The 27,393-nt window shown below is 36.8% G+C and overlaps 1 protein-coding gene across 5 annotated transcripts; it reads right to left on the reverse strand.

Moving 5' to 3' along the window:
* LOC122027135 lies at positions 1-26,465 on the reverse strand. 5 transcript variants are annotated; one of them, XM_042586005.1, is made up of 18 exons: positions 26,167-26,465; positions 25,565-25,627; positions 25,252-25,454; positions 25,123-25,180; positions 17,050-17,112; positions 16,633-16,946; positions 16,505-16,562; positions 14,980-15,119; positions 14,810-14,876; positions 14,371-14,621; positions 13,339-13,765; positions 13,144-13,244; positions 13,021-13,064; positions 5,580-5,748; positions 2,506-2,538; positions 2,103-2,247; positions 525-643; positions 1-435 (listed from the first exon to the last, which is right to left on the reverse strand). In XM_042586005.1, the coding sequence occupies exons 1-18, from the start codon at positions 26,456-26,458 to the stop codon at positions 292-294; spliced, it is 2,691 nt and encodes an 896-aa protein (XP_042441939.1). In that variant the 5' UTR covers positions 26,459-26,465; the 3' UTR covers positions 1-291. The 5 variants fall into 5 exon arrangements, 4 of the variants coding, with proteins under 4 accessions (XP_042441939.1, XP_042441938.1, XP_042441942.1 ...); XM_042586004.1 differs by having other exon boundaries at positions 14,371-14,624; XM_042586008.1 differs by lacking the exon at positions 17,050-17,112 and having other exon boundaries at positions 14,371-14,624.
* Positions 26,466-27,393: the final 928 nt, after the last annotated feature.

The following is a 27,393-nucleotide window of genomic DNA, read 5'->3' on the forward strand; positions in this document are numbered from 1 at the left end:
TGATGGCAAAATACATGTTGAAATCTCAAGTGTTTCAAGATCGTGACTACAAAGAATATATGAATTCTTGCTCTGTGGAGCAATGCACACAATTTGTATGGATTGAATTGTAGACATGGGGGGGAGACTGACAACCGGAACACAAGGCCAGTTGTGAATGAGCAGCAAAAATTGATCAGCTAAAAATGTTAGTAGTGTTTGTATGAAAGAGATTGTCAACCGAAGGTCAGAGATGGATTCAAATTCAATCATTCTTGATAGAAAAGTGATCACGATGTTCAGAAAAATAATTCAGAAATCCCGTATTGAATCTTCTTCCTTCTCACAACGGTAAGTACAGCTATCCCACTCATGCTCATCAAAATCTGGATAGCCAGCATCTTCATCTTTACCTCCATAATCATCTCCTTCATCAGCAATGCCTTCTAGTTCTTTCTGCGTACATGATATATAAGCCGCATATCAAGTAGAAGCTGAGCTGATCAAGGAAATATGGATCTTCAAAAGAGACATTAAAAATATACCTCATTTGTATCAACGTTACATTGTGATGCATTTTCCTGATCATCATTTGTCTCTTCTTTTGCAGATGTCTCGGCCTTTTCTTGGACCATCTTAATTACTTGCATAACGTGTGAAAAATCTGTAAAATAAAACTAGTATATCAATCAGATTGCAAGTGAAAGGGGGTGTGCAAGGTTATTTTGTAAAAGTGGCTATCAACAATGATTACTGAATAAAAGATATATAAAATTCTGTTTTTAAATTTAACATGCTTTGAATTAATTGAAGAACAGGTAGTAGTGTAATAGCTGTGTCACTAAATAATTCGTGAGAAGCTGCTCCCAGGATTAAACATAAGCATAAAATCTCAACTGTCGAGGATGCCAAACATACCATTAATTTTGGCATAATAAGAAGCCTCTCCCGCATAAAAAAACCATATAGGACTTGAACTTCAAAGCTACTCCCAATCATTTGTTTTGTTCTTAGCACATAAAAACACTGGTAGAGAGAACAAGGTTACAGAGCAATTAGATGTTTACTAATACCACTTGATGTGGCATCAGCAGTACTTTCTTGTCATAATTTTAAAATGAATTAATCCCCTTTACATCAGCAAGTTGCATTAGCTCTCCCATCCGGTGATATAGTAATTTGCACGAATTCAGCTAAGTTAGCTACACCAGTGATACACTGGACTTGGTTGTTACCTTTTTCCGTAAGTTGACTAACAACTTTGGATGGACTAGGCCACTGAATTTCTTTCCAATTCCTCCAAAATATCTTTCACGAAACAAGCATAGGTAACATTTGTTGATTCATGATTTGGAAAGAAAAACATAATTTCTTTGTGAAGTTAGGTGCATGGATCATTACAAAGAAGAGTGAGGGAAAGAGTGCAAACCAAAATGTACCAGTAAGAGGTTGTATCACGCTATTGAGGGGAAGAGAGAGGAGAAAAGAACCACATGTTTTGGACTATTGATGTCACTGAATTGCCTATTGTCTGAAATAAAAAGGAGGAAACACTATGGTTCATGCTATCCTTAAGCATTCCTATTTCTCTTTTTCACTTTTGCCTTGCAATGAATCAAGGAGGAAAATCAAGGTACAATCAAGTACCAAAAGATGAATATGGAAGGTCAAATAAATGATATAGGGAGATAATATGTGATATTGGGCATCCCATTTTTGTTCCTTAGACCTAGGTAATATTCTTCTTGCCTCAACTACTAAGTTGCTAAGATGTAGCACTTCGTACCTTAACACAGGTGTAGGGACACTTTTTGAAACAGTGATTGATTATGCATCACGTTATTCTTTTAGCTTATGGCATAGTATCAATTACGATGCTAAAGGGGAAAAGCAACTCGTAGAAAAAATACAGCCAACCTCAATGTAGGATAAGGTTTTGTTAGGGCCAAAAGAATTCACGTATCTCCACAAATTATCTTCGCAACGGGTTTCACTTCCCCCAATCTATTACTTTGCCGTATAAAATTGGTCTCATATATGCCAATACATAAATTTAAGGAATCAGATAATAACACAAAGCTCTAATAATATAAGGGAGAAAATAGCCAAATCCACTCACATACCTTCAGAACGATGAAATAAAGCATCACGAACTTGCAAAGGATGTTTCCTCTCTACAATTTTAAATTTTAGCTTTATTTGATGTCGTGTGCGATTAGGGAACAACTGTTGTATCATTTCAAAATCCGATCCAAATTGTCGAATAGCCTATAGAAAATCCATCAGAACATCATAAACATGACACATCATAAAATTTTTTTCCAATAATTATTCAAATAGAGAAGACAAGATTATTTAACATTAGTCAGCTATAATTTCCGAGTGCATGAATCGCTCCATGTTTGATATGAGTATCAGGGATGAAGAATGTTTCTATTTGGACAAGGCTTAATTGTATTCAACTATAAGCATTTGGTTTTCTGATCAAAAAAGAATAAACATGCCAACTGGAAACAAACCTAGTACCAGCATTGTCTGATGACCTCTTGTGCCATCTTCCTAGAAACAAGAAATTTCAAAACATTTCAGGAAACAAATAAATGGCAGACAGTGGAAGCTATTAAATATTTGACATTAATTAACAGTTGTGTTACGCAGTGGATAGAAATGTTCATATATTGCATTCAAATTAAAGCAATTGAGAGCCTGGTTTAGTAAGATTTTCATCATCTCACAATATTATAAGTCAGAGGAGTAAATTACTAAATTGCATCTTAATCTGAAAGAGATACATTTGAGAAGTCCTAGTCAAGATAACGCAAACCATTTGATCTCATAAAAAGAATCCTAATAAGAGGGAGTGATCTTTGCATGAATAGAGGAATGTCAACCATGAAGTGAAGCATGTGAACTAAGTCGGGTTCAAGCATAGAAAATGTAAATGTTTGTTTGCTTTCATCAAACAAGATTCATCTTTATTGCTTCTTGTGCCAAATGGATCTATTATTCAACAACTAGTCTTACATTCAAGTCTCCTACCAACTAGATGTTGCTTCCAACACATAATTCCACCATGAAGAGCAATACAAGCATAATCGATATACTAACAGTGGAGTGTTGCTCCATGCCTCCATCCATAGAAAATCTCAGCATTTATGGTTTTTAGTATCATGTGAATGTAGAAACTTTAAAGAAAATCTAGAGTATAACTTGAAGAGCATAAGTGGTGAGATAATATACTCATATAGCTCCTATATTTCTAATCCTTCAATATTTTGTGGTTGGGCGATCAGGTACATCAGATTGGTACACACTGCTGGAACCATCCACTAATCAGATATTTAATATACTAAATATAACTTAAGTTTTAGTCCCTTTCCCCTAGCATGACAAATTTGATAAATATCTTTTTCTCCATTCTTAAAACTTGCTACCTAATGTATAATGCAAACTACAAAGTTCTAAGTATCATATACTTTCTATTAGACAACTTTCTTTGCTTCTGTGCCAGTAATTTTAGCAACTATACAACTATTAATGTTCTCATCATCTTATGACTTTTCCAGCTACAAATCTCTAAAAGATGCATGTCTACCTTCAATTTATTATGATTCATTCTGTCACCCATCTCTTTACGCCCTGTTTATCTCATTACTTGAGATGACGGATTCAAAAACTAAGGAAAATTTTCTGCAAGAAGAATTTTCCTCCGTTTATTTCAGATAAGAAGATGGATATTATATCCTTTACGTTGTTTACTTGATATAAAAAAAAGAGGCGGATGGATTTATAAATCCATCCGTTGATTCACTTATGAACAAAATTTTACCACCCAAAATAGGACGGAACGCCTCTTTCCGTCGTCCCTCATCACGCTGCCCTTAACAACATGTGTGCCCTGCACTGTGTGGCCACCTCTGCCACTTCCAGATCTTGAGGCGGAGCTTGACGGTGCAATCATCCCCCGGTGAGGCGGCAGCCGCTTTCTTCCCCGTGAGCAATGCCACGCTGAGCCCCTCGCACGGCACCTTTATGTCGATCCGCTTCGTCTTCAGCCCGCCAATATTCACGCTGGCCTTCATCTGCATCTCCATCTCCACCCACCCTCTGCACGCATGACGCTGTCGCAACGTCTAGCGCTTGGCTGAAGATGGAAGCCAAAGCAGAGGGAGGGGTCACGCTCCCCACGTCCTGGACGAACGCACGGAAGGCTCCGTCGCCGAGGTTGTCGCTGCCGGAGAGGATGGAGAAGGTGATGGGGTCGTAGTGGTAGGTAAGCTCTTGTTGGGGTTGCAGGAGGTGCTGTTAAGGTCGAGGCATGCGGTAAATAGCACAGAAATTGCTGCTGGTGAGAGCGACAAGGATGATGATGGCAAAGAAAATGTCGCCGACAAGCACAACCAGGAGCATGACGGTTGGTGGGCAGCATCGATCGCCTGAGCCTTGGTGGGCGGGAAGGCTGGGGGGCCTCCAGGGTGGGTGGTGGGCTTGGAGGGAGGAGGGTAGACATCGTCGCCCATCGCCGTTGCTTCTCTTGAATTCCTCAACGGTACCTCCTTCTCTGCCGGCGAGTGAGAGCAGCAAGGAAGGAGATCTAAAGAGAAAGTAGAAGAAGGGAAGAGGAGAAAAGGTTGTTGCATCCTGATTTCTCATGAGGAGATGAATCTGGTGGAGATGAATCAAGGGAAGTCCCCATCATGCCCGATGATGGTGAAGGAAACAACCTTTCTCTTCCTCTGCGAGATTCTTTTCTCTTCCATTCCGTTTTTTTTTCTTTTCTCTTCCTTCCCCTCAGGGATTTTTTCCTTCAATGATTCCTTTCCTTCCATAATCCACGTCTCCGAGTAAACATACAGTTAAGGTGTAAGTCTAGCTTCAGAATTTTGAAGAGTTTTTTCATTAACATCGTAGTGGCTGACTTGGATTTTATAATTATGGATACTTACATATCATTATGCTTCTTTCACTATTCTAGTCACAAAAAGGGTTCCATTAGTATGTAATTTCCACCATTTTTTCTGCTAAACAACTAACTAGTATTCTATACATTCAATACCAATATTCAATCTTCATTAAGAATATTAAATATTTCACTATTTTTAATTTTACTTACATGTTATAACTCCACATCTACCAAGGAAAAGATCTTTTGATAATTTCCAGATACTCACAGATTGTCAAGAAAGAATTTTAAGACACAACTAGGGTCATGAAGACACTGTCTCATATAAAAATTCAATGTTATTAGCATGACAAAGTAGTGCTTGGTGTTCTAATGCTTTACTTGATGAAATAACTGGAGTATGCAGGAAAAAAAACCTAATTTACATTTTACCAAACACAACACTGACATTGGCATATCAAATGTCTGTCCCGAACAAAGCTTTATGGATATCTAAACCTCCAGTTGAGTTGCATGTTAATATGTATAATCAGTGTGCTTGAGACATAACAGAATGAGAATATATGAAGTACATGAGCAAAATACAGGAATTAACTATACAAACAAACTGGATTAAGGGGCAGACTAGGTCATATCATTAGATCAGCTAGTTATGGCAAATTCATGCAACAATAGAAATTTGAAAAGATCAAGTTACCTCATAAAGCAACTGTGTTTCTGATTTTGACCATCTGACAGTTGGAAGCCGATTTGAGTATGAATGATAGTTCAATTTCTTTGTAGTTGGCTCATTGGGATAATTTGTGACTCCACCAGAACGACTCATTTCTTCATCATCACCAAAAAGACCATTGTCATCCAAGGAACTAGTAATGCCGCATAAAATTATGATCAATCAGTTCGATTACAACTTTATGCAACACATTTTTCTAAAAAATGGTGAGTAAAACAAGATGTTTACCGAAGCCACATGAAATAATGGTATAAAACAGCCTAATTATGACATGATTGTGGCACATTTGTCTAAAAAACGAAATAAAAAACATCAATGTTTTCTTTTATATTAGATAGATGGCCTTATGGTCACGGATTCAAGTCACGAAAATAATCTTTTGCAATGCAAGATAACAATAGACCTAATATGGTCCAACCTTTCCTCTAAACCCCGTATTGGTGGGAGTTTCGTATACCAGGCTTCCTTTTATTAGATAGATGACCTTCCCCTCTAGTTCGTCTAAATCCGGAGCACAACTTATGCAACTTAGAAATTGGCGTCTAGAATATTCGTCCCTAGTGTGATTCAAATCCCCAATCCTCTTAGTTGTTCCTCTGAATAAATACCAGTTGGTGCAGGAAGCACCATAATCAAACCTATATTTTGATGTTATCAAACGTTCAAGTTAAGTCTTGTTATTATCTAATGAATTAATCCAGTTTATTGGAAGGTCAACTTGGAAAGTCCTAGTAGATCAGTTGGACCTGATACTAGGCAAGGGTAATCTCAGCAGATCATGGAACCAAGCAGGAAGTCCAAGTAGATCAAGTGGACCTGATATCTGGCAGGTGGACTCGATAGGTCTGGAGGATCTTATGCTGAGCGGTTAAGTCCAAACAGGTCTAGAGGACACGATGTTTGGCAGGTGAGTTGAGATAGGTACTGTGGTGAGGTCGTGTCATAGGAGGGACAAACCTTGGGCGCTGATCCAACTGAAGAAATCGACAAAGATTTCTAAGTTAAGATCAGAATAGTCCTTACTGTCTTGTTCATACATTAATATATCTATCTAACTCTATTTGCAGGAGAACTATTACTATTATATTTGTGCTAACTCTATTTCACAGATAAAACTAAGTTCTGAGTTGACCAAGGTTCGATCGATCAAACCATAGGATTGGTCGACCGAACAAGCAAAAATGGCAGAACTCGCGAACTTGGTAAACAAGTAGTTCGATCGAAAAATAATAGGGATCAATCAACCAAACCTAAATCAGGGGTTTGATTGACCGATAAGCTTTATCAGTCGATCGAATAGCGAAAATCATAGGATCAGCCGATTCGGATCAACGCAAAGAAGGAAGGCACGGGGTTCAGTCAACCGATAGAAGGATCAATCGACCGAACAATTTTTCGGTCGACCGAACTCTGCCTATAAAAGAGCCCTTGAGCACCGAGCCAGACACAACTCTCTCATCCGATCTACTCTACCCTTGTTGCGACTGTTTGTGCAAGCTTCGATAACTCTGCTCCGAGTAGTTCAACAACTATGCTACATCTCTACTTAATTGTTGTCAGTAACTTTAATATTGTCTTGCACTTATTCTTTGAAGGTAGTAGGACCGTTACTAGCATTATATCATACTTATACGATCTTGCTTCTTCGAAAGAACTAATATTAGTATTGTTCAACGAAAGTGGTCAAGGATTACGAGCCTTAGAATAGGAGTCGGTTGGGCTCCGAACTAAGTAAAAATAACTGAGTCTTTAGTTTTGCTTTCTGTTGAATACTTCCGAAGATTTCCTTGATTGTAGGGATTATGATTGATTTAGATTCCCTTGATTATTGGGATTGAGATTAATCTTGATTGTATTCCTTGAAAGATTGATTTTTCTTTTCTCTCGTTATGTAAATAAATACCTATATGTAAACATATTAATAATAACATAGAAAGATTTTTCTCTTCTCCACATGGTATCAGGGCCAAGTTGAAATGCAAACCCTATTTTTTTTCTGCGCCGCTATTCCTTGCGTCGCAGCATCGCGCACGCCTCTTCACACAGATATCGCAGCCCCTCTTCGACAACCGCCCGACGCTACCGCCCTCCTCTCCTCTTCGCGAACTGACGCTGGTGTTTTCCTACGTCGTGAGCACACCGTCCTTTGTCCTTTCCTGCAGTCTGGCGACGGAGAGAGGCTCGGGAGATCAACAATTTGGTGACAACATGAATTATTCTTCCTGCAGTTCCACCGTCTTCACCTATCTTTTTGCATCGCTTGAGCCTTTCTTCGCCGTGTGCCCTATTTCACCGAGCTAATCAATGGCTTTCTCCGACGCTCCAAAGTTGGATATTTCAATCTTTACCAACCACATCACTGCACCACTCTCTTCCGAGCAGTTGGATGGTAAGAACTACTCTTCTTGGGCCTCTCACATTGAGCTTTGGCTTGTTCGACAGGGTTATGAGACACATCTCACTCACCCCGAAGAGGATGTCCAGGTCGCCAATCGTCTTCTCTGGAAAAAGGTTGATACCCAGTTGTGTTGCATTATCCGAGCCATCATCCATCCATCTCTTAGGGATGTCTTCCGCACTCACAAAACCTGTAACTCTGTTTGGACACAGGCTCAACAACTCTTTACAAACACCTCTCGGAGACTCTATCAAGTTTGTGAAGATCTCATGGCCATCCTCAATGCCCATCAGGTTAAGGATTCAATGTCTACCTATCTAGGTTCAATCTCTAGTTTTCTTTGTGACTTCAATGAACTTTTTCCACCTGCGGCCACTCTTGTTACGGAGCATGAAAACCGAAAGAATTTTTTTATGTCTCTGGCTTTATATGGTCTGCCCACAAATAATTCTCATGTTCGCGATCAAATCCTAGGCAACCCCGCAGAAGCTACCATGGACAATACCTAGGCAACTCTCCTCCGTGTCCCTGCCAAAGTCTTAACGTTGCCTCCTTACATTCCTGTTGACTCGTCAGCTTTAGTCTCTCGAAACAACAACAAACCTCCACCTCATAAGGGTGGCAGGACGTCCTTGGTGTGATCACTGCCACCGACCAGGACACACGATTGTTAAGTGTTGGAGTCTCCATGGTCAGCCTCCTCGCGCTGCTCAGATCGCTCAAAGTTCTATCACTTCTTCAGCTTCCGCTACACAATTACCACCGGATCTAACCCCACCGCCTTCCTATGATGACTTTCTGAAATGGTATGAGGATCGTCAAGCTTCAAATTCCATTGCTGTTGTTGCACACGCGGGTAATTCCTTTGTTCGCATATCTCGCTCTTCGGGTCCTTGGGTTCTCGACTCTGGGGCCACTAGTCATAAATCCCTTTTTTTTCTCTCTCTACTTTCAATTATTTACCCGTTGTCACCATGGTCAATGGTTCCCAAACTCAACCCCAGGGTATTGGTATTGTTCATCCTTCCCCGTCTCTTTCTATCTATAATGTTCTTTATGTCCCCGGAGCTCCCTTTAATTTATTGTCCATAAGCCAACTTACTCGGGCCTTTGATTGTGTCATCTCTTTTACTAAAACTTTTATTTCCTTACAGGACCGAAGTACGGGGAGGATAATTGGCTTCGGATGTGAGTCTCATGGCCTATACAGGCTTCAACAGCCTTCTCTTGTTGGTTCGACGGCGACATCTCCACTTCTTATTCATGCTCAGTTGGGACATCCAGGTCTGGATAAGTTGAAACAATTAAGTCCTAGTCTTTCTCACTTAAAGTCTTTGTCTTGTTAGTCGTGTCAATTAGGAAAGCATGTTCGCAGTTCTTTTCTCCTCGTACTGTGAGTCGGGCTACGTCCCCTTTTGCTTTGGTTCATTCTGATATTTGGGGTCCAAGTCGTATTTCTTCTACATTGGGATCACGATATTTTGTTACTTTTATAGATAATTTTTCCCGTTGTACTTAGTTATATCTGATAAAGGATCATTCAGAATTATTTCCTATCTTTCAATCTTTTTTCTATGAAATCAAAACTCAATTTGGTATTTCTCTTCGAACTTTGTAAAGTGATAATGCACACGAATATCTATCCACTCAGTTTCGTACCTTCTTGGCATCTCATGGTGTGTTGTATCGCACGTCTTGCCCTCATACCCCTCAACAGAATGGGGTTGCAAAATGTAAGAATCATCATCTCCTCGAGACCACCCGGACTCTTCTCCACTCTCACGTTCCTCATCAGTTTTGGGGCGACGTTGTACTTACTGCGTGTTATCTCATCAATCGCATGTCTTCCTCAACTCTCCAGGATAAAATATCTCATAATGTAATTTATCCTCATCAGTCTCTTCATCCTTTACCACCTAGGGTCTTTGGTTCTATATGTTTTGCTCATGCTCTTGATCTTGGCATTGACAAACTCTCTCCCCAGTCTCATAAATGTGTCTTCCTTGGATACCACCGGTCTCAGAAAGGATATAAGTGTTATTCTCCTACTCTCTGTCGGTACTTTATCTCTACTGATGTCACGTTCTTTGATTTGGTTTCCTTTTTTGGGCCTCACATATCTCCATCCGAGTTCTCTCCTTCTCTGTCATACCAGTGACTGTCTTTTATCCTCCGGGGGCATCTCTATCACCTCCAGCCCCATCTCCTCCTTTGCAAGTTTATCGGTGTCGTCCTCGCCCTGCTTTGCCGCCGCCCATCACTGACATTACCATAGACACATCTTTGGAGTTGCGTCCTTCGCCTCTTCCTCCGGTTCCGTCTCCTGAGTCTGATATTCCCATTGCACTTCGGAAAAATGTGTGTTCCACTCAGAATCCTTCTATTCATTATATTTCCTTGAGTTATCATCGTCTTTCTCCTTCCTACTTTTCTTATCTTTCTTCCTTGTCATCTGTCTCTCTTCCAAAGAGAACAGGTGATGCCTTTGCCCATCCAAGATGGAAAAGGGCTATGCTTGATGAAATATGTGCCTTGCAGCACAGTGGGACTCGGGACCTCGTTCCTCTACCACCTGGAAAGTCAGTTGTTAATTGTCGATGGGTATATACGGTGAAAGTTGGTCCAGATGGCACGGTTGATCGGCTTAATGCTCGGCTCGTCGCTAAAGGCTATACTCAGATCTTCGAATTGGATTATGACACTTTTTCTCCTGTTGCCTAGATGTCTTCTGTGCGTCTTTTCCTGCCCATTGCTGCAATTCGACATTGGCCTCTTTATCAGTTGGACATCAAAAATGCATTCTTACATGGTGACCTGTTAAGGAGGCCTACATGGAGCAACCTCCGTGTTTTGTTGCTCAGGGAGAGTCTTCTGGTCTTGTATGTCGCTGTGGAAATCTTTATATGGCCTCAAGCAATCACCCAGGGCATGGTTCGGTAGATTTAGTACTGTAATTCAACAGTTTGGCATGACTCGGAGCGAGACTAACCATTCTGTCTCTTATCGCCACTAGTTGCATCTACTTAGTGGTTCATGTTGATGATATCGTCATCAAAGGTAGTGATCATCTCGGGATTTCACAAGTAAAACAATATCTTTTCAAACATTTCTAGACAAAGGATATCGGCAAACTCAAATATTTCTTGGGAATAGAAGTAGCACAGTCTAAAGATTGGATCATCATATCCCAAAGAAGTATGCAATGAATATTCTGGAAGAAACAGGAATGTTAAACTCAAAGACAGTCAACAATCCTCTTGCTAAATCAAGGGGAGCCTCTTCCAGATCCTGAACGGTACAGACGATTAGTAGGAAAACTAAGCTACCTTACTATTATTCGTCTAGATATCTCATTTGTGGTAAGTGTAGTAAGTCAGTTTCTAAACTCTCCATGCAAGGAACATTGGGATAATGTGACTCACATTATTCGATATATCGGAGGCGCACCAGGAAAGGGTATTTTGTATGAAGACAAAGGGCATACTCGAGCTATAGGATATTCTGATACAGATTGAGCAGGATCTCCCACTAATAGAAGATCTACTTTTGGGTTTTGTATATTTGTCGAAAATAATCTTGTTTATTGAAAAAGCAAAAAGCAGAATGTTGTGGCAAGATCCAGTGCAGAGGCAGAATATCAAGCTATGATCATAGTCAGTCAAGAGCTTATATGGCTAAAACAGTTGCTTCAGGAACTAAGTTTTGGAGAAGTTACACAAGTATCACTTATATGTGGCAACCAAGCCGCCATGCATATCGCCTCGAATCCATTTTTTCATGAGAGGACAAAGCATATTGAGGTTGACTGTCACTTTGTCAGAGAGAGTCATATCCGGAGAAATATCTACTAGCTTTGTCAATTCACATGATCAACTAGCAGATATATTCACTAAGTCACTGAGAAGTCCCTGAATTGACTACATATATAATAAGCTTGGTACATATGATATATATTCTCCAGCTTGAGGGGGAGTGTTGAATACTTCTGAAGATTCCCTTGATTGTAGGGATTATGATTAATTTAGATTCCCTTGATTATTGGGATTGAGATTGATCTTGATTGTATTCCCTTGACTTTAGGGATTGAGATTGATTTTTCTTTTCTCTCCTTATGTATATAAATACCTACATGTAAATATATTAATAATAACATAGAGAAATTTTTCTCTTCTCCACACTTTCTTTTTATTTCCGCTGCAATTCTTACTCTAATTCGATTTTACGTTAACGATAAAAAAAATATTTTTAATGAACGAGATTCACCCTCCCTCTCTCATCTTTCACGATTCAACAACATCAACCTTTGATTATGTGCTGGGGTCAAAGAAATGACGGCCAAGAGGAATCATTTCTTTGAAAATTATTTTAGAGTTATGGTTTCATGATCTTGCAATTCCAGTCACTCATCAACAGCTCTATGTCTATTATTTATTCCCATATTAAGGAAACATTCCCAAATGCTAAAAGCATATTTGCCAAACGGATATTTTTAGAAAACTCCAACTAACTCCTTACAAAGAGGAATAGCTTTCCACGTGTCTGAATATCATTTAAAAAAAAATCATCTCATACAAGTAATATGCATAATTATTTATTTAGTGATATCCAATTTATGCTCTATTATATTTCTTCCACAAACACAAACATTTAGTGTCATATCCTTCCCTTTGTAGTTATGCTGCATGCTATGCAACTTAGTTTCAGTCTGCCCCTCTACAGCATAGATGCATTCTGTGTCAGAAATGCCACTATAACACTCCTCAAGCAAGATAAGGTAATAATAATACATGGTACGAGTTTGTTAGATCTGGCGCTTTACAGATAAACTTAACCAAATACACAAACAAAATATATGCCCAGGATGGATTTCAGGTAAACATGACATCAGCATTAACATTAAATAGTACTCTTAATGTTTTATGGCATGAAATGTGATATATGCCAATAATGAGAAAAATGCACAGAAAAGGACTCTCGTTTTCTATAGGATGTAACAGTTTTTCATACCTCTGATTCGAAAATAAATTACCCGTTGCAGTCGGTTCCTTTGTCTGCATAATACATCACAACCAACATAAATGAAATACCACTGATAATGATAAATTTCAAAGAATCAAGTCGATGACATACGGATATACGCTCCTTAGCTTCTGTGAGCATTATTAGGTCCTTTATGCAAATTTGTCTTCGGTCAATCTCCTCTTCAGGTGTTTGAAGCAAAATCTTGTTCACTAGAGATACACATATATGATTGTACCAGGTTTCCCTGACTTCCTACCAGAATGCAGCAAAAAACACACTCAGTAGAACAAGAAGTGTAATTACCTTGTCTTCTCTTTCGCCTTGTACATTGAGGAAACTTCTTTTTAGATGATTCCACAACAGAAGAATCAGTTATTGAAGAGACTTTCTTGCCCCTCTTAGCTGGTTTTGGGCCTTCAGTTGTCTGTCCTTTCCTTTTTCTGCTAGCACTCTTTGGCTTTGGCATATTTTCATCCTCTTGTCCATCGTTGCTTTGACTTTCATCGATTTCAGCACCACAATCACCATCAATTGTTCCTTCAAGGTTGCCAGCCCTGCTTTTAACTGTCCTCTTTCGCAGTTTTCTAGTAGATATCGTAGCACCAGCATTAGTGTCATTTTCTGAAGTAGTTCTCTCCAGGTTCTGGGGGTTAGGTTCCTCAATAAATTGAAATTCAGACATCACATCAATACCCTTGGGAACTCTTGGAAGCTCATTTTCTCCATTATTCTGCAAGAAACAAGTGGTAGAGTTTATAAATAATAGCTCAAGTTACAAAATCTACTATAGGTAAAAGTGAAACATACAAGTAAAACCGATTTAGTTTGTATTTTTCTTTTTTGTTGGTGATGGATTTAGTTTGTATGCTGCTATAAGGTTTTATACTGATGGATAGCACTTGGCAGTACCCAGGAGGATACTTGGATCAGGCAAATGCTGGACAAGTCTTGAGAACACGAGAGTGTAGATGTAAGATTCTCACATTTGTTTGACATCAAGTAAGTTAATCGTGCACTTAATCTGTCAACTGCCATAAGAGCAAGAAACCATCTTCTTTCCACCAAGTTGCATGTTTTGGCTAACTTTAGAACTGATATCTATAATTACAAAAACTAGCATACTCCTTTACACATTTGTTAATGTGCTCCTTTGTTAATTTGGACAAATTAATTATGCCTCACTATACCAAAATTTCAGAAATGTATCAAAGTAATTATAGATTTGACATCAAAAGACCAAAATGGATTAAACACTGTAAATCACTATCTTCAGACGTAATAAGAGATATGGCAAATAATGACAGTTAATCAAGATTATTTTTTTTAGGAAAAAACCTCTTCTCCTATCCTTGCATAATCTACTTGATGTTCTCCATTCCAGTCTGACGCTGTATCTGAAGTGTGCAAAGAGTTATCTGTAGGGTCATGGATTGTCGCTTGTATGGAGGAAGTGTCCATAGCAGAAATTGATTCCACAGGAATAGCAGAACAGGAAGCATCAGGAAGGATAAAAGAAACAGATTTTATTGTTGCCTTTTTCGAAGGTAGCTTGGTCACTTTGGGTTTGAATTTGCTTACTTTTCCAACTTCTAAAAAAAAAGAATTAAAATCAAAAGGACATCCAAAAGTGTATTACAATAGAAAAAAGAAAAGTAGAAAGTTTGGTAGCAAATAACTTGTGCACAAATCTAAGAAAATACTTAAACAGAACCGTACAAGAATGAAATAATCTCATTTGTTTTAATATTTCCAAACCATTGTGGTTGCCTCTTACCCATTTTGCTACCATGATGAACAGACAAATTGTCAAGTGATTCAAGGCCACAAAGTGCTTCTATCTCCTACAATAAAACAAAGGAAGTAAAAAAATAAGCTATGGTCTATGGAAGTAACAGAACAAAATGAATCATGAATTACATAGTGAAGAAGAAAACTTTGTACCACCTCTTGCAGATCACTTGAAGAAGGATGTAGATCATCATCAGGCATCAAAACTTCAAGAGGTCTTAGCATAACATCTGACATAATACTTTGCTCAGATACAATAGTTCCGTGGTCTATGTTGTCAGTAATTTCCTCAATACCTAAAGAACAAAAATGTAACAATGTGACCAATTTCCTAGCACATTGCAAATCCTGTGTTAACGGTTCAGGAAAAAAAGGCAATAGAAAATCACACAAAAAGTATAATTATTGGTTCAATTCTCAAATTTTATGATCATTTCTAATAATATTGGATTCTGTAAGCTGCTTCCCTTTAATTGGTATTTAATTATTAGGATGCTTGAATATACGATTTGTTTGGAATTGGTTTTTGTTCAAGTATATCTCTAGCTCTTTTTGGCTTTGAAAAATTCCATACTTGTACCCATCCTCTCATCTGGTATGCCGCATGTTCCAAGACTCAAGTTTATCACATCTTCTTCATTGTAAAAGTGTTATTTCAATATCAGCAGTAATTGTCATTATTTCATTTTTGAAATTCCTAATACCGGCTTTCAGAAAGGAAGGAAAAAGTAATTAACTTTCCAAATAATACTTACTAGCCAAGGTGATTTTTGGTTTGACTATAGAAATTTCTAACCTAACTAAACTGAAATAACTGAAAATTTTCATACACAAACCAAAACATATAAGCTCCCAAACTGAACTAAATGCATACATTATTAGTTTGTGGCTTGAGGTTTGTGTTTGATGAAATATGGTATTTTAGACTTTTGTTTTGGATCCCCGCCCTACTCCTAGTTCCCTTTTTCAACAGTCTTTCCGTCCTATCTGATATGAAAGAACAGTTATCCTGTGATGCAATACAAATGCATTATCTAAATATATTTATTCTTCTGGTTTAAGGACCAACATTGACCTTGGCTAACCCTCCTTCTTAACAATAGCTCAGTTAATAGGGTGTTAGTGAAATGTGAATGCTTTTCAGAGATGAATGCTGTGCTGAAAAGGAGTTCGAAGGAGTAGGATGTCTTCTGATGGATAGGCATGGGAATAGCATGGTTGTTGTGTGCATAAGTAAAACATCCACCATTTACAATCAGTTTATTTGACCATTTCGTACTCACTCATACTTTCTCTCAAAGTGGTTGAATGGACTTAAATTTTCACATGGGACTCTTCAACTCATCCACTTAGACAAGAAAATTTGAATTCCTATGTGTTTGATTAAAAAAATACTTGTCATGGATATTTACCATGTATAAACAGATGGATTTATATGCATAGAAACTATAATCACATAGACTGAAAGTGAACTTGGCTATTCTAAGACACTCTATCAAACATTTGTTTAGTTGAATAAATGAACAGTTTTATGTGTGCTTGTATTAAGAAATAACTACCACCATTATTCCATTGGGACTTAACAACACAGAAGTTCAGACCAATAAGAATATATCATTATATCTGTAGTCCTTAGATGAAAATAAGTGAAAAATCTAATTCGAAAGACTTCCAGGTTTACCTACTATCTTTAAAGGAACATCATCTGAAGTGTTCAAAGTTATGCTTGTGTTTTCATCCTGAAAGAAATTAACTAATATAAAATGTTGCCTCACATAAAATTGATTACTGGAGAAAAGATCATCTTACCTGGCAGAAATTTCCCTCATTCAGCTGAACATTATCTGCATGTTTACCTTGGGATGCTACAAGCTCTGTCTGCATGTCCTCTGGTTGCTGTACTGATTCTGGCATCGATTTGTGCTGACACGAAACTGTTGAGCAACTGGACATGCAAGACTGGAAACAGGTTGTATCAGTCTGAAGCTCAGAATGAGCATCATGAGCAATAGACTCTAAAGGAGCCGACACATGTTGGGCATCATCAGAAGTTTTGGTAGAAGCAGAAACAACTTTAGCAGTTTTAGCACGAACTTTAGGACGAAAATTGCCCAATTGTTGTTCTGTGAGTGTAAAAAATGGTAGCTAATGGATTAATCTAATAAGATATTATTTGAAAAAAAAAAACAAGTAAATAAACACCCAAACATTTTTCCTTAAATTTACCTTTGGTAGTCTCCATTGGACAAAGAAAATCATCAACAGAATCCAAATCATTGAACATAACCTCTGTGCCAAGGATATGTGAAAATGAATAATTGCAAAACATTAGAAAAGATATCAATCTAAGATCCTCTATGATGGTTTTTTTTATTTTTTTAAAGGAGAATTGGAATTCCAAGAAAACTAAAAATCCTCTAAATCTACTAGTTGGATATGCAACATATGGAGGGGAATAATTAAATATATATATATATTAAATTGCTAATCTCAACCCTATAAAGTTAACTAACATGAATAAACGAAAAATATGAAGCTGATAAAAATGAAGATTTCAGACCATATGCAGGAAGTATGCAAGTAAGCCACTTCATAATGCATAAGCAGCACACAAATGCAAATGAGGTTCATATTTTTCAAATAATATTATTCGACATATCAAAGATAATATATAACAATACATGTCAAAATTTAAGGAATGAAATCTCGAACCGTGGTTTCTACCATTCTGACACTTTACCGGCACCGGCACCGGCACCGGCACCGACACAGGAAGGGCAGCAATTTCGCGTGCGTCATCGTCGTGTCAGGTGCACGCAACAGAAGGGGGAAGGAAGAAAGGAGAAGGGTGAAGGAATCGAGACTTACCTGGAAGCATCGGGCTTGGCAAGGTCACCGGTGAGAGATTAACGGCGACGAGGAGGCGGCAGTGTGGCGATGGCGAGAAAAAATCGTGAAGGGGGAGGAGGTTGATCGCGAATGTGAGGAAAAGTTGGATTTAATAAAAGTTTTAATTAAAATCACACACGACGCGTTGCATATGTAAGGGGTGTTTGGTTGATGGGTTTAGGAATGAGGGAATGGAATGATAGTAAAAAATAGTATTTGGATTGTGGGTTTGGGAATCACATTTTGGGAATGAGAATCAACCAAACCCATATAACATGATGGATTTCATTTCCATTCCTATTCTCATTTCACCCTACTATCAAACCTATATTCATAGTCATTCCCATCATTTAACCAAACACCCCCTAAATATCGCTGACTAATACTGAACCTCTTTAGCCCTAGAGAGATAGAATAATGTGTGCTCGGGTTCAATTATTATTTACATTCTCCTATATCTCTCATGCTAGAGAGGGAGATATATGGCCACGATAAATACTAAGACAATAGTTGTCGAGACGAATGACAGGCTAAGGAGCGAACGAAGCCTCTCATGCGGCCCCCAAACTTTGGCTTAAGACAGGCCTGGGGTCCAATAAAATTAGAGCCTATTATTATTAAAAAAAATTAAATAAATTTAACAATTAAAATTTAATTTTCAACAGAATAGCTATGAGCTTTGATTTTAAGCATAACTCTTCGATTTACGGGCACAACAGTAAACGGCCCTCCTCATTTATCTATTCCAATGGCAACTTCAATTAATGATATATTTATAATTATTATATTTTTCTACAATTCTACCTAAATTTTCACCACCAAATTTTATTTTTTTTCATTGTATTCTTCTTTTCATATTCTCACTCATTCTCTCTGTATTTTTTCTCTCCCATCACCTTGTCTGTAATTTTCTCAATCTCAAAAGATGTCCTTCACCTTCCTCAATAATCAGGTAATATTTTTCTCAAAATATTCTTTATTGTTGTATATAAATAATAAATTATGGATGGAATGGACTCAAATATCACTAGAAAAATAGATTATTAATAATTATATGAATTTGTTTCTAATTTTTTCTTTTTCTCGATTTAAATTAAATTTAATATTATTTATTTTCTTATTATATTTGTGCAGTTAATAGTCAAAGTTTAAAATATCATCAAATTAAAATTATACGGCATAAATAAGATTTTATTATTGCTTTAATTTTAAGTAATTTTATTTTGATAAAATAATAGAGACTTGTATTTTCTTTGTTATTATTATTTCAATATAAATATGTATGTAAAAAAATACAATTATGAATATATAAAAAATAAAAGAATTTATTTAATTTAAAAAAATGTACTTGATAGATTTATTATTAATAATCAAAATCAAAACTGAGAAATCAATATTTTTTATCTAAATGATGAAAATTTTAGACATTTTTCTATGATTCATTATATTCAAAAATTGTGTCCCCTCGGATGGGTCTAGTGGCTAGCACATGAGGTGTTGCCACAATGAGGTCTGGGGTTCAAATCTCGGCAAAGCCGAGGTAAATGTCTCTCTTATGTGCTAGTCATTATTCCAAAGGTTAGTAGTCGTCCGTGATTTACCTCCTCTGTATTAGCCCTGAGACGAATTGACGAGAACATTGGGGGCGAACATATTCGTCTTTTTGCCATAATTATATTTAAAAATTGTCAAATAAAGAAAAACATGATAGAAAATAGTTAATATATTCAAAAGATTAGAGAAAATATTTTATTTTTGTTGTAAATTATTTAGTCAAAAATCAATTACAATTCAATTAGCAAACGAAGTGTGTAGAAATTGAAAAAATCTTAGTGGCAGGCTTAAAACTCATGAAAGAAGTAGTGAATATATTATAAATATGAATATTTGGTTTGATATTGAAATAAGATTGTTTAAAAATAAAACCATTGATCAAAATTTACCAAAAAAATAAGGAAAAACGAACATTGGAAAAATGTATTAATAAGAATTATTACTATGTTAAAAATCTTGCAAAACATAATTTGACATTTCGTGGTACAAATGAGAAAATTTATGAAGATAATAATAGGAATTTTTTAGGTTTAATTGAAATGATTGCAGAATTTGATCTTATAATACAATAACACCTTAAACATATTCAAAATGGTAAAATTCATGATCATTATCTTGATCAATATATACAAAATGAGTTTAGTTATACTTGATTGTACTTCCGATGTAAGTCATGAAGAATAAATGTCTCTTATATTAAGATGTGTTAATATTTCAACAAGTTCAATCAAATTAGAAGAATATTTTATAGAATTTTTTAAAGTAGATGACACATTCAGAAAATGTCTTTTTGATACGCTGATTAATATAATAAAGAAAATTGAACTGGATGTAAATGACATAAGAGGATAAGGATATGATAATGGTGCTAATATAAAAGGTAAACAACAAGGTGTACAAAAGAGATTGTTAGATATAAATTATGAAGCTTTTTATATACCATGTGATTGTCATAGTCTTAATTTAGTACTACGTGATATAGCTAATTCTTGTCCTAGTGCTCTAACATTTTTTGGTGTAATACAACTTATTTACTCATTATTTTCTTCTTCTACAAAAAGATGGCAAATTTTACAAGGCTATGTTTCTAATTTAACTCTTAAACCATTATCACAAACAAATTAGGAAAGTCATCTTGAAAGTGTTAAAGCAATAAAATATCAAGCTTCACAGATAAGAGAAACTTTATATATGCTTACAGAAACTAGTGAAGATCCTAAACCAAAAAGTGAAGCAAATGCTTTAGCAACATATGAGTTTGAAAATTTTAAATTTTTATTAGGTATGGTTATTTGGTATGATATATTATTTGTGGTTAATGCTATTAGTAAATTTTTACAATATAAAGATATGAACATTGATATTGCATTATCAGTTAAAAGGTCTCGTTTTTTTTTTAATGATTATAAAGAAAATGGATTCATATCTACCCGTGATTTCTACCAAAGAGATTGCAAATAAAATAAATATAGAATCAAAATTTTGTGAAAAATGTGTAATTAGAAGAATAAACGATTTGATGAGAACAAAATTAATAGGGTGAAGCTTTCACTTGAATAATCTTTTAAATTAATTATTTTAATTATATTATTGACCAGATATTTCTTCACTTTAAAGTAGATTTATACAATGTAAAATATATGAAGATAATTTTAATTTTTTATATGAAATAGAAAAGTTAAATTACCCTATGATGATTTTTTAAAAATAAAATGTTTAAATTTTGAAAACTTTTTAGCATATAACATGTTATCTGCTATTGATGATTTAGATTTATTTTTAGAATTAAAAGTTTTAAAAGAAATAATAATAAATCCAGAAATATAAATCACACATTGAGATACTGAACCTTATAAAAAAACTAAATTCTTTTTTCCTGATGCATAGATAACTTATAGAATATTATTAACTATACTTGTGTAGCTTTAGCAAAAAGAAATTTTTCAAAATTAAAATTAGTAAAATCTTATTTACATTCAACAATATTTAAAGAAAAAATAAATAATCTAACAATTTTATCAATTAAAAAAATATTATCAAAACTTAAATATAAAATTTTAATTAATAATTTTACATTAAAAAAACTAGAAAACTAGAAAATTAATATTTTATTTTTTAAAAAAATAAATGTAAACCTGCTATTTTCAATCCCAAGTCCGAATGAAAAAAGAAGCGGAAATTTAATAAAAAAATATTAAAGACCAAATTTTTTTTTACCTATGGCATCATGGAACCTTGAGACGACCCTGTGTAATATAATGCATGAATAAGCATAATTTAATGGCCCATGCCTATAAATTGAACTTGGTAAGAAGGTCTGACCCATAAATTGAACTTGGCAAGGGTGCATTAGGCCCATGCAATAATGCAATGCAAGGGCGACACTCGAGAACCTCAGCAGCAAGCTACTGTAACGGACTTTCCCTCGTAAAAAAATAATTTAATTTTTTATATTAGATATTAAACTGATCGTGATGTTACCAATCCTAAGATGTGAAATTAAAGAGAACCATGAGAATGCTTATTTTTATTAAAAAAATAATCAAAGAAAATTATTAATTTTCAGTATGAAACAAAGAAAGAACATTAACGTAATTTCATTTTTAACTACAAATAGTAAGATATATAATTTCTAATTAATTATTATATAAATTATAATTATTTGGTATATACATTAGTAATTAATAAAATAAATTTTTAATTAATTAATATAATTATAATATATTATTTTATTATTTTTATTAAAATATAAAAAAATAAAGTAAAAAAATATAATTTATATAATATATAGCTATATAATTTAAAATCAAACTTTAATTTTTTTTTATAAATTGAAATAGATTAAAATTTTATAAAAAAATATTTAAAATAATTTAAAAATTTTATAAATAATTATAAAAATTTAATTATTAAAAAATATATAAATTTTTTGCCTCCTCCCTTCTGTAGGCCAACACCGCCGTCAGGCTGCCACCCGCCTCCAACTCTCCCTCGCCGCCACTCTCTCCCCCTCAAGCGATCACCCCCTTTCTCCCATTCACGCACACCGTAAACGACGGAAGCAGCAGCCGCCTCTCCTCTCCACCCGGACGTGGTCGACTCCACTTCCAACGCCGCTGCTCTCTCCCTCGAGCGACCGCCCCCTAACTTCCGTTCACGCACGCTTCTGCAATCGCTGCTTCTGGACGCCATCGACACCAGCAGCCACTTCCCTCCCCCTCTCCTCCTCTCGTTGACAGCACCTCTCTTCCAGTCTATAGCCCAGGTGAGCAGCCGCCAACTACCAACGTCGCTGCTAGCATCACTACCGGCGCCCCTGCTGCTGAATCCAACCAACGGGCACCCCTATTGGCGGATCTAAGTGGTCGACGCCCTTGCCTTCAGATACGACGCTGATCCGTGTTTAATGGTGTATGTGTCGACCCTTCTGATTTAGCCCGTCGCTGGCCTTTGAGCCGCTACTATTCTCGGCCTTTGCGTCATTGTCTTGTTCAGCATGTGTGTCATGTTTCGACCTGCGTGTCATTATCTTATTCCGGCCTGCATGCCAAAGTCATATGCTATCATGCGCGTCGATGTATTATCCCGGCCTACGTGGCAATGTCATATCCCGACCTACGTGTCGAGGTTGCATCCAGTTTTGTGTCACCGCGTTCGGCTCTGCGTTGTCATATCCAGCTCTGCATCCTATACTCTTCTGAGCCACGACAACTTGAGTAGCATCCCGACCAGCTCATCGATCCACCCGAGGGCGCCCCTTGGACCAAGGTACGTTCTCTGTACTCACTCTACATTCATTTCATTATTATACGTCTTAGTCTGTTACTTATATACTCGTTGGATCTGCCTCGAGCATCGGGGTACTAGGGACCGGGGCGACCCGGTCACTGGCTGCAGGTAGTGTTGACCGGAAGACTTCTGACGACTTGGTCAACATAGAAGTCATCTCAGCATACCCTCCTCCGGGATATCGCGATTCGGTCAACATTCCATCCACCTCATCCAACGATCCGTCTGACTTAGATTTTGGACCAGATCATGTACAATTAAAACACATGACATTAGTGCCATAGATGAAAACCATGGCCAATTATCGCAAACAAAATAGCAGTTGTAGGGGTTAGTTCAATAGTATAACCCAGTATCCTTATGTGGCCATATGTGGATGGCATACCCTCCTGACTACGTAAGCTTATGTAGCCACATAAGCAGCTTGTGTGGGTGGAGATTTTTTTTAAAACAACATTGAAAACAAAGACAGATTATTTACTAGAAACCAAAACGATGATAATTTCCAAGGCAATGTAACCAGGAAAGAGAACTATAGCCAATAAAAACAGAAAGAAACAGATATTAGAATATCAAAAATCAAAAAATTCAAGGTACTGATGACACTCAAGGAATACAATTGGAAGAAGAAGCTAATGAGAAAATTAAGCAAACTAAATCCTAGATAGCTATAGATTTCACAAAACAACACTCAGTTGTGTCCAACTGTTCAACCTAGCTCACCTCCACCTATCATAAGCCTATGGTATGTCTTTGCACACAAACTCTCAATCGCTTGCTCTGGGATGCAGTGACCAGGAAGTTAGGAGTGGAGGAAAGTGGAAACAGGGATAGTTTGTCAGCATGCTGGATATGCAGACGGTTGTAAGATTAGCTGCCCACTCTACTCCAAGCACTCACTATCAACACTTCTACCATCTTTATCAGATATGCGATGCTGTCACCATGCCTTAGCACAACATTATCTTCCAAAGATTTTCTGATTTAAGGACCAACTCTTCACTCTCCCTCCTATGTAGCTAACCCTTAATATACCTAGTTAGTGAAATGCAAATGCTGTTCTGAGATTGCTACTGAGCAGGAGCAGAAAATCTTCTTTGGATGTGTGGGGACAATAAGATTGTTGTGTACATAAGTGGAGTCCTCCACAGATGTAGGTAAAATTACCCACATATTGTTGGGAGTAAACAGACACGTGTCAGAAGGAAGGCCGAGTCCAGACCACGGCACATCAACCATAACTAATTAGAAGCTGGCACCTATCCTATAAGAACTGAGTGCCACCATCTGATAGGTAAAGCGTTCATTCAAAAGGAAATAAATAGCACCCTTGACACATGCGGGGATCTTCTTCGCTCGGCTTGCACTGGCTCAACTTTAGGTTTCACGAACTCAACCTCAACCCCATAAATCAACTTTGAAACTGTAAGGGTTTAGTGGCACTTACTGAATTCTTTAGCGATCCGTAGTCATCTCAGTCGAACATCCATACAGAGGATTGTGAGTTTTATTTGATTTGGCCTAGTTCAAGTTAGATTCAGTCGAACTCTTGTGTGTTTTCTCTGATCAAACCCAATATCAAACTTGCGTTGGCCATGTGTCAGCAGCTTTAAACATTTTTTACAATTTGACCATAACATCTAGCATTTAATTCAGTTGATTTGGTCATTTCATACACGCTGGTACTTTTCTCTCAAAAAGATTTGATGGACTTCCTTTTCACACTGGATTCTTCAGCATGTCCAAATAGTTGGCAGGAACAACTGAACTCTCCTTTATATTTGATTAATAAAAAAAGTCTTGTCAACGATATTAGTCACAAAAAATGGATTTATGCGCATGGAATCAAATAGACCTTTAGTCAAATTGGTTAATTTAGGATACTATATCCATCATTTCTTTAGTTTAGTATTTGAAGTCCTTTGTGTGTTGCTTGTATGGAAAAATAATGACCTCATTACTTCATTAGGTGCTAAGGGCATGAAAGTTCAGATAGATAGGAATATATCTGTTAATCACTAAATGAAAATCAAGGTAATAAATCCAATTCAATACTTCCAGATTTACCTGTAAGCTTCAGGGGATCATCATTGGATGTGTTCAAACTTAAGCTTGTACTTTCATCCTGAAAGAAGTTAACTTATATAATATGTTTTCTCATATAAAACTGATTATTTGAGAAAAATAACATCTTACCTGGCACAAATTTTCTATAGAACCACTAGAAGTGCAAGGTTGGAGATGGGCTTGCTCTGTCTCAAGCTCAGAATGAGAATCAAGAGCCACTGGCTCCAAAGAAGCAGATACATCTCGGGCAACATCTGAAGTTTTGGTAGAAGCAGAGACAACCTTGACAGTTTTAGCACGAGCTTTAGGACGAAACTTGCCCAACTGTCGCCCTGTGATTATGAAAGTGGCAACTAATTATTTAAGTGAACAAGATAACTTTGAAAAATAAATGAGGAAAAAAACCAAGTAGATAAACAGCAACACATTTCTTAACATATACCTGTGGTAGTCTCTGTGGGAGAAAGAAAATCATCAATGGTATCTGAATCATTGAACATGGCCACTGTATGAAGGACAAGGGAAAAAAAACAATTATAACAAAACCTCAAAATAGAATAAGGTAAGAACAAGACCTCCAACTGAAGATTTTGTGAAGAGAAACATAATTTACATAAACTGAAATTAACACCCGTGTCCTATGACTCCAAATCTCAAGGAACAAAAATTAGACAAAATATCTACCACTGCCTCGCCTCCAACGCCAAACAACCCTCTTCATAACACTCAAACTCCAGTGCAACCGAATCCCTAAACCCTTGATGCAAAATCATCCCTCAACTACTAGCATCCCAAAATTGAATTAGCTGCTCAATTTTTTTCTGCTACGTTCCCGAGTACAATTTGCAAAATAACATTTTTAGACCTTAGCTCTTCTTACCATCTCACCCGATTCAAGGAAAAAATAGGAGAACCCTATGTAAACACCACCTTCCTCGCTCCCCCAGGAGTCTTTTGCGGTCAAAAATAGCGAGCAATCAACGTTCTCTTTTATACGACAACGCAATAAAAATCCAAAAAAGAAAGACGGGTACCAGGACTCACCACCGCGAACGTCGAGATGGGGAAACTCGAGATGCCGGCGTTTCTGTCCGCGAAAAAAGAGGAGGAAGAAAAGCGGGTTGCGGAAATCGCGAGCACTGGCGAACGTGGGCGACGACGGTCGAGCACGGGCGGAAGGCTCTTCTGGGTTTACGGCGTGGGCGGGTTTGCGTCGCGCCGAATTGGAACCGAAGGAGAGAAGATCGCCAGCCGACCCGAGCGAGGCTGGACCGGAGAGATGGGAAAAGAAGAATAATCCTAACTGCTGGTACAACGGACTGGTTACAACTGTCATAACAGCAACATGCTGGTCCGATGTTGATTCTAATTAATGCAAATTCAAAAATCAAATTTAAAAAAAAAACTTATTCGCAGCAATTGCTCGCTAGCTCCTAATTTAATCTCATATACCAAAAAAGCCCAGCCTCAACATCAGCAAAATCTTCATAACTTCCTTTAGTAAGTAAATCTAAGCCGGACGGGGCTTGGCCCAAACCATAAATAGGCTCGAAAACTCCATCTAAAGAATGTTATGCGACGGTGACAACGCAACGGCGGTGACAATGCGACAACGGTGCTGAAAATCATAATGTGAGGACTGGAGAGGCGGCGGCGGGGGCCTCTATAATTATAAAATGTTTGTTGATCAGACTATAACAATGTCCAAATAAGAGTATTTTTTTTTTTGAAAATAAAAAACTACACGGAGTGAGATTTTATTTTAATAATAAATAAAAAAGATGATTTTTTTCACGACAATGAAAAAGAAAGTTTTTTTATTAAAAACTATTAAAATAACATTTCATCTATACTTAAATACCTAAAATTTAAATTAGAGTAAAAAGGATATTTCGTGTATTGACAACTATCTCTTAAAAAAAAATAGAAATTCAAATCTAAGTTTATTTTTCTCTTTCATCATATATTGGGTAATGTTAAATAGTCAGAATCTGGTCAGCTAGAATTAATACATGCAAGTGTACACATGGGTATTTTAGTAATATTATACATTAATTACATGCATGTACATACATGCATTCTAATTGGAGGATAAAAAATTCTAACTGACCAGATTCTGATCAACAAGAATTACCGTAAAAAAATACGAAAGGTATCACTATATCCCTAGGACATATAATATTTTTTAAGAAACAGATGATCTGTATAATTTATCCCATTATATATATATATATATATAGGAGTGATCTCCTGCGCGCTCGGACAGTGCGT

This window comes from Zingiber officinale, chromosome 10A, assembly GCF_018446385.1.
Source record: "Zingiber officinale cultivar Zhangliang chromosome 10A, Zo_v1.1, whole genome shotgun sequence".
Classification (NCBI taxonomy): Eukaryota; Viridiplantae; Streptophyta; class Magnoliopsida; order Zingiberales; family Zingiberaceae; genus Zingiber; species Zingiber officinale.